We start from the raw sequence: 19,022 nt of genomic DNA on the forward strand, positions 1-19,022 counted from the left end.
CTCTCTGAAAATGTATTTTTCTTGCCAGAGGAAAAAGAAAAAATCCGTTCTACCTACTTTGTGAGAATAGGTTTGGGTAGAGAGGGGAAGGGGTAATAAAAGCAGGGAGAACTGTTGAAAAGCTTCTGAAGTAGTCTGGGAGAGATGTGATGTTTCCTTAGTTAACTAATTTGGTTTCATTGTGTTTTTGGAGGTAGAAACTACTGGATTTACTAATGGATTGTAATGGAAGGTTGAAGGAAAGGGAGGCATAGAAGGATGGATGATATCTGGGTTTTGATTTGAAAAATTGGGGTTCATGGCAGTGATACTTCTTAAGCTGGAAATGGTTTTGAACGTAATTAGAAAAGTTTCCACACATGTAAATGGAGAGAGATGTCAAGAGTTAACAGAGCTCTGGCAGAGAAGTTTGCTAAGTAGCCTCTTAGCTATACCTCTGAAGTTCTGGGAAGGACTGGGACTGGAAATATAAATATGGAGTTACTGACATATAAATGATGGTACATGCTATGGGGCTAGATGAGATCTCCTTAGGAGACTTTAGGTAGAGAGTGAAGCCATCCTAGGGTGGGACCTGAGTGGAGGAAAGTAAAGAAGGAATTCATGAGGTAGGAAAAAAACCAGCATAGTGGTTTTACAGAAGCTGGAAGTGGAATTTTTCTTTTTCTTTTTCTTTTTTTTTTTTTTTTAAAGATTTATTTATTATGAATACAGAGCCTGACACAGAACTTGATCTCACAACCCTAACATCATGACCTGAGCTAAAACCAAGAGTCAGACGATTAACTGACTGAACCACACAGGTGCCCTGGAAATGGAGTTTTTCAAGGAGAGTGGTCAGTGTGTAAGTGCTGCAAAGAAGCCATGTATTAGACAACAGAGAAGTGACCACTGGATTTAGCAACATAGGTTATAGATGACCTTGACCACAGCAGTTTCTATGTATGCAGGAGCAGAAGCCTGATTGTCTTGGGTTAAGGAGAGAATGTGAGGTGAGGACGTGGAGACATCAAGATACACATACTCAAGAACTTTTGTAATGAAGGAGGAGTTAAGGAGGTAATGGGTCACCAAAGAGTTTTTTTCAAAGAAGGGGAATTCTACAGCAGGCTTGCTTGTTGTTGAATTTGAGCCAGTAGAGAAGGTAGAAATTGATTGTGCAAGAGAGATTATTCAAGATGATATCTTTGACAAAGCAAGAGAAAGTGACCTCCACAGGTCTGCAGAGGAGTTTGTCTTTCTTTCTTTCTTTTTTTTTTTTTTTCAATTTTTATTTATTTATGATAGTCACAGAGAGAGAGAGAGAGAGAGAGGCAGAGACCCAGTCAGAGGGAGAAACAGGCTCCATGCACCGGGAGCCCGACGTGGGATTCGATCCCGGGTCTCCAGGATCGCGCCCTGGGCCAAAGGCAGGCGCCAAACCGCTGCGCCACCCAGGGATCCCTGAGTTTGTCTTTCTTGAGAGCAAGGACACTTGGGGGAAATTCTAAGAGTATGAGTGAAGATGCAGGTGGGTTTGTTGATAATTGTTTTTCCTAACACCTGACTAAAATGTTGCTCCCATTTTAGAGATCAGAAAAGTGAAGTTTGTTAAAGGAGAATAATTTATTTGTATAACATCATGACCTAGTAGTATCAGTAGCTATAGAAATCAAATTTCTAGACTTCCAGGTGAGTGTTCAGTTTGTTGTGTTCTTTGAGATTGAAATATTGTAAATTAAAGTGTTTTGTGTCTTTTTGGCTCATCTGGGTGTTTTGTTCTAGGGACAGATCTGGAAGCATCTTTGCTAAGTTTTGAAAAACTTGACCGTGCCTCACCAGACCTTTGGCCTGAACAATGTAAGTTTTTGGTTTCTTGATATTAGAATCAATGTAGGACAATCCAGTGCTACTTTGACAGAGATTTTTTGAAGTTATTATTAAACTATAATGGTTAAAATTTTGATTTCACTTCACAGGGAAGAGACTGAATTCTGTGGTCTAATTTTAAGGCTAGCTGTTTGGTAGTTTAACTTTTTCAGAACACAGTGTTGACTCAAGAAATTATGATAGAGACCCTTAAAAAATGCATCTGTAATAAGTTCAGACAATACAGAGGTACATAAAGTAGTATTTCCTCACCTCCTTCAGTCTTGTAAACTCACAATTAATAGTTTGGTACAAATTCTTTTGGTCTTTTTTATGATTGTATGGTAAATAAATACATACATATTAATAAAGTATACAGCAGGGTTTTTTGGGTTTGTTTGGGTTTTTGTTTTTGCTTTTTTGATGTAATGATGGGGTCATATATACATGGTTAAGTTAATGCAGCTTAACTTATTCCCTCTTTTAATGGATCTTTCTACATTAGTAGGTGTAAATCTATTTCATTCCTAAAGTATTTCATTATATAGATATACTATGGTTTATGTATTTCTACCCTATTTGGAAACCTTACATCCACTGTTTGACATTACAAACAACATGTGTCTTTGTGTGCAAGGAAGAGAGTGGTTGTGTATGAGAGTACCCATTTGCTCAAATACTAGGCAATATTGGATGTTACTGATTTTTTAAAAAAGATTCATTTATTTAGAGGGTGGGGAGGGACAGCGGGAGAGAGAGAGAGAGAATCCCAAGCAGACTCCCCACTGAGCACAGAGCCTGACAAGACTGATCCCACAACTCTGAGATCATGACTTGAGCCAAAATCAAGAGTCAGACGCTCAACTAGCAACCAGGTGCTCCTGGATATTACTGATTTTTATTATTTTTAGTTCATATTTCTTTATTGGTTGAACAATATTTTATTTTTAAATATCTATTTTTTATCTTTTTATTTTCTAACGTGATTCTTCCCATGGGGCATTTAAATAAACAATTATCCAATTGTCAATCCATGACGGGACAGCATACCTAAAAAAATTTAAACTTTCTGATAAGAGATAGTGTATCTCCCATTCTCTGATACAGCTAATTCCTGATCCTTGCAAGTTTGGTTGAAGAATTATTTTCTCTAAGAAGCTTTTCCTGCCCCCTCAGTCTGATACAGATTTCCCCCCCCCCCCCCCCCCCCCCGCCATCTTCCCATTGTGCCTAGTATCTTTCTTGGAGCACTTAACCAATATTATGGTTACTGAGTACTCTTTCTCCTCTTCCAGACTTTAAGCTCCTTGAAGGCAAGGCTATTTTCTTATTATTTGGATCCTCTATATCTGGGGCACTGAAATGTTTATTGAATAAATAATGTGTCTTTTTCTTTTCAGTACCAGGTGTCGCTGAATTTGCAGCTTCCTTTAAAAGTGTAAGTCATATTTCACTTCTCTAATATTGTTTATCCAGTGTTTTGCTCTTTAGTGAAAGTTCAAATATCTCCTATTTCTTTATTTTCAAGAAAAATGTCAGAGGTTTCAAATCAGTTTGTAACTGCAGCCCTGGAAATCCGTGTATATTATTATCATGTTTATGATAATGTCTTCCTCTGTTCAGATGCTCTGTTTTAGTTGAAATAGTTAATATAACATCAGTATTATTTTTTGCCCATGCCATGATTTTAAAGCTTTTTTCCTTTTGTTTATGGGATGCATTGTGACCTTAACTTATACCTCCTTACAGGATTTTGAAATTTCTCAGTGATTCATCATAAAACAAAGGAAGACATCCATTAGAGCCATACCTTTTGTACTTTCACTGTGCTAGATACTCTCCATATATTCTCTTATATTCCCACAACCAGGAGAATATGGTTATAGTATCAGGTAGCAGCACTTACATAGCACCATATGCCCAGCACTGTTCTGAGCACTATACATATATTATTTAATCTTCACAAAACCGTGTGGGGTATAGGTACTATTATTATCCCAATTTTATAGTCAAGGAAATGGACTGAGAGAGAGAGAGGTTAAGTAGGTTACCCAAGGATATAGGCAATATGTGGCAGAACCAGGTTTTGAATCCATTGATCTGATTACTAGCATCCATACTCTTACCATCATATACAGAAGCATTTGAGTCCAGTGTTAAAACTTTTCAGTTAAAACTGAAAGGGAACCTTGGAAATTACTTGCCCAAGACCTAGTGAGTGACAGACCAGCATTTGAATGCAGGTTATATCTATTCTAGAGTTCATGCTCTATCTAGTAAAATATGCCACTGGGGACTTGTAATAAAACCCTCACTTTTTTAATGTAGTGTGGTAGTTTTAAATGTTTTTAAAGGTAGTTTTAAACTTTGTTTTTAAACAAACTGTAAAACTCTTTTTTGTTGTCTGTAAAGGGAAGAGCCACTGCAACAATGATAGTTCAAGAACCTTGTGTACCTTGCTATATGCTTAGCATTCTCTACTTATTGTTAGAGTTATAGATGTTGAGTTAGAAAATAAGGCCCCCTAGGGGCACCGGAGTGGCTTAATCCCTTGAGCGGCTGACCCTTGATTTTTTTTTTTTTAAGATTTTATTTATTTATTTGTGAGAGACACAGAGAGAGAGAGAGAGAGAGAGGCAGAAACACAGGCAAAGGGAGAAGCAGTCTCCCTGCAGGGAGCCCGATATGGGACCCGATCCTGGGACTCCAGGACCACGCCCTGGGCCGAAGGCAGGCACTAAACCACTGAGCCACCCAGGGATCCTCATGACCCTTAATTTTGACTCAGGTATGATCTCGGGATCATGGAATCGAGCCCTGAGTTGGGCTACTCACTCTGCTTGTACCTCTCCCTCTGCTTCTCCCCCACCTCAAATAAATAAATAAGATATTTTTGGGGCAGCCCCGGTGGCGCAGCAGTTTAGCGCCGCCTGCAGCCTGGGATGTGATCTTGGAGACCTGGGATCGAGTCCCACCTCTCTTTCGCTCTTTCTGAATAAATAAATAAATAAATCTTATAAATAAATAAATAAATAAATAAATAAAATAAATAAATTTTTTAAGAAGAGTATTTATTTATTTGAGAGATAGTGAGAGAGAACCCGAGCAGGGGCGTGGGGCAGGTAGAGGGAGAAGCAGACTCCCCACTGAGCAGAGATCCCAAAGCAGGGCTTGATCCCAGGACCCAGGGATCATGACCTGAGCCTAAGGCAGACGCTTAACCAACTAAGCCACCCAGGATCCCCTAAATAAATAAAACCTTAAAAATAAATAAATAAATAAATAAAGTTAAATATATATATATATATTTAAAGCCCCTCTGGGCCAGTGGCTTTTAGGTTCCTTGAGAGTATCTGTTCAGTGGTTAGTCAGACTTTGTGGCCTCTCATTTATTCAAAAGCTGGGGTTATAGGAAAGTCAGTCCGTACTCTTAGCATTCAGTAAGGCCTAAGCATGAAGAGTTCGGAATAATATAGGGCTCTGGAGTCAGATACACTTGGATTTGAGACCTGAATCTGCTTTTAGCTGCCTGCGACCTAAACAAGTTTCCTAACATTTCTGAGCCTTAGTGTTGAAACTACCTCATAGGATTCTTAGTGTAAAATGCCATAATGCATGTAAAATACATTGCATTGTACCTAGGATGTAATAAAGAGTACATAGTAATTATTAGTATTAGATTGGCTTTTGTCTAGTAGATTGAATAGAAAGTGACTAAATTAATTTTCTTACGTTCTCATTCATACTGACTTTTCAGTTTAGTTAATTATATTTGTAACAACTAAGTATTTTGAGTTAGAAATAAAAGGTTTTTAAAAAATCTTTAAAAACCTTTTATTAAAGTATGCTGTTTTTGAAAATCTGATTATGTATCGACCCCTTTTCCCTAGAAGTATGCACATTCATACTGTTTTGTTTCTAGGAGTTCAGGATCATCCCAGGACCCTAGGTTAAAATCTCCTGATATAGTCTGTTTTCCTACTGGTGGGTAAAAATGGCAAATTTGACCAATGGCCTTCTAGGAAAGGTGTGTAGAGTAATGGTTTCTGAACCCAGACTTCCTGGGTTTAAATCTTGGCTCCAGTAGCTGTGTATCTAGAGGCAAGTGATTTATAATTTTCCTATACGTCAGTTTTTTTCCCTTGTAAAATGAGGATGATAATACCTGCTTCATCCTGTTGATTTGGAAATTAAGTAACACGATGCATTGGTCACTCATGTTAATTAAAAAAAAAAAAAAAAAGACTCAGCTGACATAATGTTTCTCAGCCATACCCCTGCCTGCACAACAGAATCATCTGTGTGCAGTCCTGCAGCTTTTAAAAAATACATATGTAATGGTTATAACGGGAAGTGTGCTGTGTGGCTTGACCTGTGGACCCTGTGGTGGGTGTTCATTTAGCTTTATGTCTTATTTTTGTGTATAGTAACATAGCATTCTGTTGCCATTCTTAGCTGTGGAAAAGGAGGGGGGTCCACTGGCATGAGAAGTGTTTGGATCTTTTTTAATGTGTGGTAGTTTTGTGGGGTTTTTTTTTTTAAGATTTTATTATTTATTTGACAGAACATGAAAGAGCACAAGCAGGGAGAGCAGCAGAGGGAGAGGGAAAAGTGGGCTCCCTACTCAGGGGAGCCTGACATGGGGCTTGATCCCAGGATCTCAGGATCATGAACTAAGCTGAGCAGATGCTTAACCCATTGAGCCACCCAGGTGTTCCTAGTGTGGTAGTTTTTTTTTTTTGTTTTTTTTTTTTTTTAAGATTTTATTTATTTATTCATGAGAGATACACAGAGAGAGGCAGAGACATAGGCAGAGGAAGAAGCAGGCTCCTTGCAGGAAGCGTGATCCAGGACTCAATCCCAGGACCTGGGATCACACCCTGAGCTAAAGGCAGGCACTCAACCGGCGAGCTACGCAGACATCCCTAGTGTGGTAGTTTTAAACAAATTGTAGATCTCTTCATTGTCTTCATTGTAAAGCAAAGAGCCAGTGCAACAATGAAAGTTCAAGAACCTTCTGTACTAAATACAATTTGCAATGTTCTGTTACCTTTTTTGTATGCTTAGGATGCTAAAATGTTTTTGAAGCTAAATAGGTGGTATTACATTTTAAAAAATACATATGTAATTGGCCATTGGCTCTGTTCTCTCCACTGGATCCTCCTTCCACCTCTGATATTTTAAATCTATGCATGTAGAGTGTGGCCAGGTCATCTGTATTTTTTTGTTACATAGATGATTCTCGTGTGTAACTAGGATTGAAAACTGTTGTCCAAAGTTATTCCAAGAATGGGCTCTTTTTCACATTTTTTTTTTAAGATTTTATTTATTCATGAGAGATACACAGAGAAACAGAGACACAGGCAGAGGGAGAAGCAGGCTCCACGCAGGGAGCCCGATGTGGGACTCGATCCCAGGACCCCAGGATCACGCCCTGGGCCAAAGGCAGGCACTAAACCACTGAGCCACCCAGGGATCCCTCTTTTTCACATTTTTAAGTTCACTTTTCAGAAATGAGAATATAGGAGGATCCCTGGGTGGCTCAGCGGTTTGGCGCCTGCCTTTGGCCCAGGGCACGATCCTGGAGTCTTGGGATCGAGTCCTGCGCCGGGCCCCCGGCATGGAGCTTGCTTCTCCCTCTGCCTGTGTCTCTGCCGCTCTCTCTCTCTCTCTATGTCTATCATAAATAAATAAATAAATCTTAAAAAAATGAAATGAGAATATAACTTAAAATTCTACAGTTTTCTAAAATGTCTACAATATAATAAAATTTGAAGTGATGACCCTTATAGTCTTCTCACAAATTGAGGATTTCCTCTTTTTTAAAATTTTTAATTGAAGTATAGTTGACATATATTAGCTTCAGGTGTAGAACATAATGAATCAACAATTATATATATTACATTATTATCAACTATATTCCCTATGCTGTACTTTTCATTTCTGTGACTTATTTACTGTATAACTGCAAGTTTGTACCTCTTAATCCCTCTTACCTATTTTGCTAATTCCAATACAACCACCAGTTTTCTGTATTCATGAGTCTGGTTTTTTGTTATATTTTCAGATTCCACATATAAGAGAAATCATGCTATTTGTCTTTCTTTGTCTGACTTAGCATAATATCCTCTAGATCTATTCATGTTGTCATAAATGGCAAGATTGCATTCCTTTTTTTTTTTTTAAGGTTTTATTTATTTATCTTAGAGTGAATGTGAGTGGGGGATGAGCAGAGGGAGAGAATCTTAAAGCAGACTTCCTGCCAGAGGGCTCACTCCCACAACCCATAAGATTATGACCTGAGGGGAAACAAAGAGCTGGATGCTCGACCAACTGCGCCATGCAGACACCCCAAGATTTCATTCTTTTTAATGGCTGAGTAATAGTCCTCTGCATTTGTGTGGAGAGAAAAGAGAGAGACATCTTTCTATGAATCTTCCCCTCTGCCAGAGAATGTTACTCCTGACTGTCTCAAACAGTTCAGTTGGAGGCTTTTACCAGAACTGAATTTCAAGTAATTTCTTTCATTGCCTTTTTTTTTTTTTTTTTTTTTTTTTGTGGTCAGACCTCTCTTCTAAGATCATTTCTCTGAGATCAGCTTTTTGTAAAGATGAGCAGAATTATTTTGCAAGGTGACTGGTTTTAGGTCATAGCTGAAGCTTGAGAAATCTGGGTTTTTGAAATTATCATTTGCCAGTATTTTCAAACAACCTGAAAGTTGTGTGACAGCTACTTTTCATATAAGAAGGAAGATTATGGTCTCTACATTTTGTATGTATCTGAGTGGATATATTCTTATTTTCTGACAGCCTATTACTAGCTCTCCACCCAAATGGATGGCTGAAATAGAACGTGATGACATTGACATGTTGAAAGGTAAGCAATGCTGGTGACCTCTGACTTGTCACCTGACATTTATGTTCCTTTACAAAACACCTTTCCAATTTTCTCTCACTGTTCCCTTACAAGTATTTGCTGCAGTCAAACCGCCAACTTAACCAAGCTTATTCATGGTTCTTCATGTCTGAATGCTTGTCTCTACTTTTCCATGTGAATAAATCCTTTCAGTTCAGGACCCACTCATGATTTCTTCTGCTACTAAATTCCTTTAATATTAATTTTATTTTGTATAATGTTATAGTCGAAAAAATCTCATAAATTTTTCCCATTTAATTCTCATAAAGGTCATGTGAGTTAGGTATGATGATATCTAAGGTTCAGAGGTTAACTTAACCAAGATTTATTAGAAAGAGTTAAAATTTAAAATGATCTTTTAAGTCTAGTCTCTTAGTCTAACACAAGTGCCTTACTTAGGATTTAATGCTATGTATTGTTGTCAGTACTATTAATTGATAACCCCATAGTGGGTTAAAACCTGTCTTTTAGTTCTTTCCATCTCATCAATTTCTCCCATAAACAATAGTGTAAGTAGTGAATATTGTTGTTTGATAAATGACTTGGAACTCAACCACAGAGTAGAAATTTAAATTAAAAAACATTAATTTTCCTTGATTTTGCTCTACTTATTTAATTTTTATCATCTTTCTGGTGATAAGATTCATGATGGTTGTAAAGTAATAGACTGAAATTAAGGTAAAAATCTGGCATTCTTGAGGTATTTAAGTAGCTGAATAGATCGTGAAAGTCTACTTATGCCAGATATCGATAATGAGGGTGGCATGATAAGTGGGAGAAAATAACATCTTTATTTGATTTCGGAAGTAATTCATTGTACTGCATGAAATGCTTAAATGAGGATCCCCTCCTCCAACCATGGAAAAATTAAGTCTCAAGGGCATCTCAGGTTCATTGTTGTAAATGTTCCAAATGGACATTTATATAACATCTCATGCATGTGTATTTTCTAAGGAAACTTTAAATTTTTTAAAAGGGATCATATCGTTATGTTCCATGCAAATTGACCTGTGCCTTAAACATAAAAGGAATTGGGTGCTATTTAAATGAAAATCTGGGAACTAAGTTTTTATTTAAAGTATACTATCTTTTTATCTGGTAAACTTAAATTTTATAGAACTTTGGTTTGAAGGGAAAGTTTGGATTAATATTTAGTCTTTTCTAAACTTAGGGAAATGGGGAAGAGTAAGTGTTTTATTGCTATTTTATTGTTATTTGGAATAAGAAGACTTACAAACGATATTGGAGACAGTATCCATTTTGAAAGTCTGTGAGACTTTCTCAGACTAAGATCTGCTGTGTCAGATCACAAAGTTTCATATTTTAACAGTGTGTTCATCTTCTGTGATGGGCAGAATGAAATTTATAAAAGGATCGTTGGGATAAAATATAATTTGCTGTATATTTATACTAACTCTCTTCTCATTAAGTAAGTTCATCTGAAGCATTTTGCAACAGTAGGAAAAATTCACTGTGTGTGTAAGGGGAATAATTGGATGAGAAGAGATATGGATCCTTTTTCTACTTCTTAGATAAGAATTAAGCTTGAAAACTTTTATAGCAAGGATTTGCAACCTGAATAGGTTGTTACTAGAGGAGAGTAGAAAGAAATGATATTGAAACAAATGATTGTGTTTCAGAACTGGGGAGCCTCACCACAGCTAATCTGATGGAGAAGGTACGAGGCCTACAGAACTTGGCCTATCAGCTGGGGCTGGATGAGTGTGAGTACCCAGATCACATTTTTCAGGGTTGCATGTTGTGTATTTCCTAATGAGTGCTAGCTATAATTTAAAAAGATCTTTACTAGGCATTGTGAAGGTAAGAAGTCACTGTAATCTAGAGTGCCTTTTTATGGTATAGTATACTGGAATAATTACTAAGTTTACTCAGTAACAAGTTATTTTTCTCTGTACAATAAAAGTATATTGGAAGCCTTATTAGTTTAAAGCAATAGAATGTCAAATCAAAGTAGCTTAAGCTAAAGAGGGACCTCATTAGTTCACATAAATCAAAATTTCAGGTGTAGAAGTAGCTTTAAGGGTATCTAGATGTTTGACCTTTAATAATATCATTGGGATGTGCTCTTGTTTTTGCTTTTGTTTTGCATCTCGAGGTGGGGAAGGTGGCCAAAAGTAGCTCCAGTTTATATGTATTTAAATTTCATAATCCCAAAATAAAGAACCATCTTTTCTGAACATTCCAAAAGAAAGATCCTGGGGAGGACTCATTCTATACCATCTTGACTCACGTACCTATCTTAGAACCAATCCTTTAGCCAGTTAGCCTAGAGTACTTTCATGGGTCAAGCCTGGGTTCAGGATGCAGACACAGATTAGAGGGGTTAGTCTAATCCAAATCATGTGGAATGGGAGGAAGGATTGGTTCCCCAAATAAAGGGCCATATAGCAGGCCAAGAACATAGTCTATTGTCATGAGTAATAATTTTAAAACTTCTCATTTATTCCTGTCTACTCTCCATTCTTTTAGTGTAACTTACTTTATAGATTATATTTCTTCCCATACTGTGTTCATTGTAAAACTGGAAAAGAAATTGTAGAAATTCTCACTTTGTAAATGAAAGAGAAACTCAACATATAGTGGTTAGAACTTTGTTCTCAATGGGTACTTCCTGACACCTTCATGAATCCACAATTGTGAGAGGCTGTACTAGCTTATAACTTTCTTTAAACATGCAAGTTTTGCCCTGATTAGAACAATCCCAAAAACAATTTCATAAATTGTTGATTTATAGAGCATATAGAGGATTTGTTCACATTGTTGATTTAAATTACTGCCAAATTCAATATTTCACTTTAAAATATCATTTAAAACTTCTAATTTTTGATTAAAAGTCATCACTTCCTTAGGCCTCTTTATCTTTTCTATATTTCCATCACTGTCATTAATAGTTGGCCTTCTTTTACCAAGAAAATGTTTTTTAATCACTTCATGAATCAAGGAGCAGGAAACAACAAACTGCTTTGAGATATGGTTGCTAGTGGTCTACTAGGTTCACTCATTGTTACCTAACTCTCTTCCGTGTTACTGGCCATTTATTTTTCATGATTAAAATTTATGCATCGGCAAAGTTAACATTTACCATGTATGTCATGGACTTCCAGGGTTTATAATGAAAAGTCAAGTCTGTGATTATTAAATTCATGAATGCTAGGTTGGTATAATATAGAAGTTGATTCTGTTACTAGCTCTAGGTAGTAAATGCTGTAATAATAATAATCCTTTATTTCTCTGTGTCAGTTTTTCTTTATAAATTTTATGCTCATTATATCAAGAAGATTTTTTTATTGTTTTGTTTTGTTTTTTATTTATTAATGAGAGACACACACACAGAGAGAGAGAGAGAGGCAGAGACACAGGGAGAGGGAGAAGCAGGCTCCATGCAGGGAGCCTGATGTGGAACTCGATCCTGGGTCTTCAGGATCAGACTCTGAGCTGAAGGCGGCACTAAACCACTGAGCCACCTGAGCTGCCCAAGAAGATGTTATATTGCCAAATGTATTTATCAATAGTATTATCTCTAGTTAGTTGTAGTTGAAATTGCTATATTTCCTCTGATTAGTTTTTTTTTCTGCCTTCCTTTTGGGAAAAGTAAGATTTTTCCCATTTTTTATTATGGAGAGTTTTAAACATATATCAAAGTAGAGAGACTAGAAGAATGACCTCATGTTGCCATGACCCAGCTTCCATAGTCAACCATCGGCCAATCTGTTTACTTATACAACCTCCCATAATTATTTTAAAGCAAATCTTAGGTATTATATTACCTCGTTGGCCAGTAATTACATATATATTACCAAAACACAAGTTCTGTTTCCTTCCCTCGCCTTTTTAGATATAACCACAATTCCACTAGTATGCCTAAACATTTTTAACAAACTTACTTAATATCATCAAATAGCTAATCAGGATTTGGATTTCCCAGTTTGAGTTATAATTGTTTTTATACAGTAGGTTTGTTAGAATCAGGTTCTAAATAAGGTTCATACACTGTATTTGGTTGATACATCTCTTAAGTCTCTCTAATCTGTCATAGTTCCACCTGCCTTTTATCTTCCCTTACCATTTATTAAACCTAGTTATTCTGTAGAATTTTCCACTTTCTGAATTTTGTTATATTTCTGTGGTAGTGTTGAATATGTTCATTTATCCCTTTTTATTTCCTGGTAGTTAGATCTAGAAGCTTGCACAGATACGGCTTGACTTTTTTTTTTTATTTTGGCCATTTCATAAGTGGTATTGTGTACATCTATCAGAAGATACATCATGTCTATCTATTTCTCTTTGTGATGTTAAAATTAATTAGTTGACAAAGGCATCATTAGCCTGATTTTTTTTTAAAGATTTTATTTATTTATTCATGACAGAGAGAGAGAGAAAGAGAGACAGAGAGAGAGAGGCAGAAGGAGAAGCAGGCTCCGTGCAAGGAGCCTGACGTGGGACTTGATCCTGAGTCTCTAGGATCGCACCCTGGGCTGAAGGTGGCCCTAAACCGCTGGGCCACCAGGGCTGCCCTAGCCTGATTATTCATAGTAAAATTCTCCATCAGCCTTACACAAGAGTTTTAGCAACGTTTGATAACTGCTGAGATCCCCTGTTTTATTTTAGGTTGCCAGATGGTAATCCTCTCATTCTGTCATTTTTTTGTTATTAGCTAAAATTTTTCTATATTTTTCTATAAAGGACTTTATCTTATCAACTATTTATTATTACCTTGAAAGCTTTTTCTACAGGATAAATTATTCTTTCTCTTTATCAGCTTTTAGAAAAAAGAGTTCCCCCTTAAACATTAGTAAAGTTCATTTTATTTATTTTTTATTGTTTTTTATTTTTATTTTTTTAGTAAAGTTCATTTTAATGGCTTTCCACAGAATCAGAAACTTGATGTGGTTTGTTTTAGTTTTTAATCCACACAGTTAAAAACGTTATTACTATTCAGTGTTTTGTATTTTTAAAACTTTTTTTAAAAGGTTTTATTTATTTATTCATGAGAGACACAGAAGCAGGCTCCATGCAGGGAGCCCCATGCGGGACTCTATCCTGGGACCGTGGGATCATGCCCTGAGCCAAAGGCAGATGTTCAACTGCTGAGCCACCCAGGCATCCCAAGTATCTTTAAAACTTAAAACATTGGAGGTGAGTACTTGGAGTCACCAAACTCAACTACCTTAAGCACTGAACCAAAGTTCTGCAACAGAAATGCTCATTTCTGCCACATGAGTCCCATGAGAACAGCTGAGACTTTTCAGAATTATTTTCTGGTTCAAAATTCAGCCTTATTTCAATTTCTGTAGCAGTGCTTTGCAACTTACTGTCATTTTCCCTGATTACAACAAATTAACTGACATATAGAAAATAGTTTTAGGGGACACCTGGGTGGCTCAATGGATGAAACTCTGCCTTCGGCTTAGGGCCTGATCCCAGGATCGAGTCCCGCATTGGGCTCCCTGCATGGAGCCTGCTTCTACCTCTGCCTGTGTCTCTGCCTCTCTCTCTCTCTGTGTCTCATGAATAAATAAATAAATAAATAAATAAATAAATAAATAAATAATCTTAAAAAAATAGTTTTAGCTAATAGAATTGGAAAGATTCATGTTGTTATGTATTGGACTTCTTGGCTACAGTCTCTCTTTGTTTTATTGTATATAGTGTATTTGCATAAAAGGAAGATCTTTTTTTGTCCTTACAGATTATTCATCTACTCTAGGGGTTGACATTTACTTGACACCCTAATCTGGTGTTTCAATGTCTCAATCCTCTTTGCTGCATTAATTGAGAGGATGACATGGATGAAAAATAAGCAATAGGAACTGATGAATCCCCAAGGACCAGTGATCCTGTTTTCATGCAAATTATCTGCACTGATAAAGATGATGGAAAGAAAAAAAATGCAAAGAATATTTGTCCTCAAAACATGATTGTTTGTCACTTCCCTGGAGCATTGTTATATGTTAGTATTGAAATAATGTGTACCTTCTAGAGCTGATAGTAACTAGATTGTGTCTTTTGGAAGATGAACCAGGCCCTTTGATTTGATACATGATTATGTCTCAACCCTGTTGGTGTGGATATTTTGGAGTGCAGTGATTTTTTTTTTTGGTATAGGCATTTATATATAGCTTGTCATGATTGGGGTCCCTTGGCTTGATTTGAGCAGTTAGTTAATGTGAAGTTCCCATGAAATATGAAAAATTGTAAACTGCCTTATCATATAAAGAATTTCATTTCTGTAATTTCTGAGTTTAGTGTCCTTCCTGTTTTGCCAGAACTATTGCAGTCTCTAACCGGTCTCCCTGCTTCTCAACAACCCCATTCCAGGCCATCTTGTTTATCCTCAGATTAATCTTTCTAAAGTATCATTTGCTTTTTTTGTCCTTTGCTCATAAGTCATTAGTAGTACTTTACAGACCATGCAATCAAATTCATATTCTAGCATGGCATTCAAAATCCTCTTCCCTCTAGACCTAGCTTAGTGACTAGTTTTATTACTTCTCTCCTTAAAAAACACCATGTACCATTCCCATTTGAGATATTCACTTTTCCGGGACCCCTGAGTGGCTCAGCAGTTGGGCGCCTGCCTTGGGCTCAGGTCATGATCCCAGGGTCCAGGATTGGGTCCCACATAGGGCTTCCTGTGGGGAGCCTGCTTCTCCTTCTGCTTATGTCTCTGCCTCTCTCTCTCTCTGTCTCTCTCTCTTTCTCTCTCTCATGAATAAATAAATAAATCTTAAAATAAAGAGAAATATTTACTTTTCCTGTAACACTTGCCCATCTTAATTCCATACATGCTATTCTTTTTTCAGAAAGCTCTCCCTGACCTATTTCTAATATTAGAACTTCTATTCTTCCTTCGCTCTTTAGTCTCAGATTTACCTCTTTTACCAGTCTTTCCTTTTCATTCCTTATCTGGAAAGTGAGCTCTCTTTTCTGGCCTCCCACATTGCTCCTAGAGCAGTGTATTTATTTGTATGGCATTGTTACCATTCTGGGAGATTTTTTGGTACATGTCTTATTCATTGATTGATTGTAACTCTTTCAGGTAAGAATCATACTTTGGACTGTCTAATCCATAGAGTACCTGGCATGTCGTAAATGTACAAGTGTGTATTTGCTGATTGAATTAATGATCAACTGCTGATGACTTTGGGTGAAATGATAGACTTTTTCTAATGAAATCCATGGACAAAACTGAAAAGGTGAAAGTTTCTGGAAATCGTTCTTTTTTCTAGATAGTTTTAGTGATGAGAAGTAACATTTGTAATGTCTGGAATTTTTCCTCTAATGGCTAGAATGATCAACCACACATAGTAAAGATAAGAATGAAGCTTATTGGGCAGCCCCGGTGGCGTAGCGGTTTAGCGCCGCCTGCAGCCCGGGGTATGATCCTGGAGACCTGGGATCGAGTCCCACATCGGGCTTCCTGCATGGAGCCTGCTTCTCTCTCTGCCTGTGTCTCTGCCTCTGTCTCGCTCTCTCTGAATGAATAAATAAATAAATAAATCTAAAAAAAAAAAAAAAGAATGAAGCTTATTGATGATGGTTTGATTTTATCTTCTACTTGAACATTATTCCATCATTGTTATGACCTGGACATGATCTTGATTTATTTAGTCTTTTCAACAGTCCATTGGTTGCTTTATTCCTAAGACCAGTAGAACTAGAGGTGCCTGGCTAGCTCAGTCAATAAAGGATGTGACTGTTGATCTCAGGGTTGTAAATTTGAGCCCCATATTAGGTGTAGAGATTACTTAAAAATAAAATCTAAGGGATCCCTGGGTGGCGCAGCGGTTTGGCGCCTGCCTTTGGCCCAGGGCACGATCTTGGAGACCCGGTATCGAATCCCACGTCGGGCTCCCGGTGCATGGAGCCTGCTTCTCCCTCTGCCTGTGTCTCTGCCTCTCTCTCTCTCTGTGACTATCATAAATAAATAAATAAATAAAAAATAAAATAAAATCTAAAAAAAAAAAAAAAAAACCCAATGGAACTATCATGAATCCATTGAACACTGATTCTCAACACCTTTTGCCCTTTAAAAAGATGTTCCCTCTTGTCTCTGAAAGCTAGAAACCATTTAGTAGCCCATGCAGATAAGCTAAATAATGACTATGTTCAAGATTTTTTTTAAGATTTTTTTTTAAATTTATTTATTCATGAGAGACACAGACAGAGAGGCAGAGACATAGGCAGAGGGAGAAGCAGAAACAGGCTCCCTGTGGGGAGCCTGATGCGAGACTCAATCCCAAGACCCCGGGACCACAACTCGAGCCAAAGGCAGATAGATGCTCAGCCACTGAGCCACCCAGACGTCCCTATATTCAAGATATTTTTAAATAGAATGTGAAAATTGGGAAAGCAGAGGATCGTGCCATTTGAAACTAGGGCTAAAGCTTGGAACTCTGATGATGTTCTGTTTCTTTTTTTAATAGCAGCTTAGTTGAAATATAATTCACCCACCCTACAATTTACCTATTTATAGTGTGATGCAATTAAGTAGCTTTTAATATATTTAGAGTTGTGTACAGCTATCACCACAATTGTAGAACAATTTTTATCTCCCAAAAAAGAAACACTAGACCCATTAACAGTCATTCCTTATTTGCCCCCTAAGCCATGGGTCTAGACCGCCACTAATCTGTCTTTATGAATTTATCTATTTTTGACGTTTTGTATTGGTGGGATCATACAGTATGTGGTCTTTGTGACTTGTTTCCTTCACTTAACATAATGTTTTCAATGTTTATATTAGAATGTACTGGTATTTAACTTCTTTTTATGGCCATATAATATTCTATTGTGTATTTATCCACCAATTATCCACATTATACTTATCCCCCAGTTGATGGACTTTTGGATTTTTTCTGTTTGGCTAGTATGAATAAGGCTGCTATAAACATTAACTTAAAAGTTTTTGTATGGATTTACCTTTCCATTCTCTTGGGCTTATAACCAGAAGTGGAATTCCTGGATCATATGATAACTCTGTATCTGACTTTTTGAGGTACTGTCAGACTATCTTCCATACTGGCTGCACCATTTTATATTCTCACCAATAGTATATGAGGATTCCAATTTCTCCATATCCTTGCCAATACTCGTTTTTTGTTTTCAAAAAGTTATCATTCATCCTAGTGGATATGAAGTGGTATCTTATTGTTTAGATTTACATTTGACTAATAACTAGTGATACCGAGCATGCTTTCCTGTATTTATTGGCCAGTTGTATATTTTCTTTGGAGAACTGTTTAGACCCTTTACCAATTTTTAAGTTGGAGTATTTGGGCATTTATTATTGAGTTATAAGAGTTCTTTATATACTCTATAAACAGGTCACTTATATATATGATTTGCAGAAGTTTTCTCCCATTTTGTAGGTTGTCTTATTACTTTCTTGGTGATGTCCTTTGAAGCAGAAACTTTAAAAATTTTAACTCTGATTTCTCTACTTTTGTTGTTGCTTCTATTTTGGTTTCATGCCTAAGAAACCTTTGCCTAATCCAGTGTCCCAAAGATTTATGCCTGTGTTTTCTCTTAAGAGTTTTATAGTTTTTAACTCTTACACTTAGGTCTTCGATCATTTTAAGTGAATTTTTGTGTGTTTTTGAGGCAAGAATCCAAATCCATTGTTTTGCATGTGGATAGCCAGTTGTTTCAAACATTGTTTAAAAAGACTGTTCTTTTCCTGTTAATTGTCTTGGCATTTTTGTTAAAAATCAATTGACCATTAATGTGAGGGTTTATTTCTAGATTCTCAAATCTGCTTCATTGATCTATATGTCTATCCTTATGCCTCTAGCTCACTGTTTTGATTACTGCAGGTTTGTAGTAAGTTTTGAAATTGGGCTGTATGAGTTTTCCAATTTTGTTCTTTTTCAAGATTGTTTTGGCTACTCTGGGGCTCTTGAATTTCCATAGGAATTTTAACTTGTCAGTTGTTGCAAAGAAGTCAGTTGAGATTTTGATAGAGATTGCATTGAATCTTTAGATCATTTGGGGGAATATTCCCATCTTAATATTAAAATGATTGCATTGAATCTTTAGATCATTTTGGGGAATATTCCCATCTTAATATTAAAATGATTCATGAATGTAGTATGTCTTTCTATTTAATTTCTTTCAGTATTTCGTAGTTTTCAAAGTATAAGTTTTACATTTTGTTAAATTCCCAAGTATTTTATTTTTTGATGTTGTAAATGTTATTGTCTTTTTAATTTCATTTTCAATTTGTTTACTGATGCTTT

The 19,022-nt window shown here is 36.6% G+C and overlaps 1 protein-coding gene across 11 annotated transcripts in view; it reads left to right on the forward strand.

Moving 5' to 3' along the window:
- The window catches only part of LIN52 (lin-52 DREAM MuvB core complex component), a 111,385-nt gene that overhangs the window by 2,326 nt on the left and 90,037 nt on the right, over window positions 1-19,022 (forward strand). For 2 of the 11 annotated variants that reach the window (XR_005363523.1, XR_005363524.1), the window contains exons 1-5: window positions 1,338-1,510; window positions 1,765-1,839; window positions 3,249-3,286; window positions 8,658-8,724; window positions 10,404-10,487. Coding sequence is in view for 7 of the 11 variants with exons in the window: in XM_038545257.1 (XP_038401185.1) it covers window positions 1,495-1,510; window positions 1,765-1,839; window positions 3,249-3,286; window positions 8,658-8,724; window positions 10,404-10,487; window positions 14,474-14,517 (324 nt within the window). In the remaining 4 variants the exon portion in view is untranslated. Of the gene's footprint in view, window positions 1-1,287; window positions 1,511-1,764; window positions 1,840-3,248; window positions 3,287-8,657; window positions 8,725-10,403; window positions 10,488-14,473; window positions 15,018-19,022 lie in introns of those variants that run through there. The other 9 variants (XR_005363525.1, XR_005363526.1, XM_038545257.1 and 6 more) reach the window with 8 other exon arrangements.

This window comes from Canis lupus, chromosome 8, assembly GCF_011100685.1.
Source record: "Canis lupus familiaris isolate Mischka breed German Shepherd chromosome 8, alternate assembly UU_Cfam_GSD_1.0, whole genome shotgun sequence".
NCBI classification, from domain to species: Eukaryota; Metazoa; Chordata; class Mammalia; order Carnivora; family Canidae; genus Canis; species Canis lupus.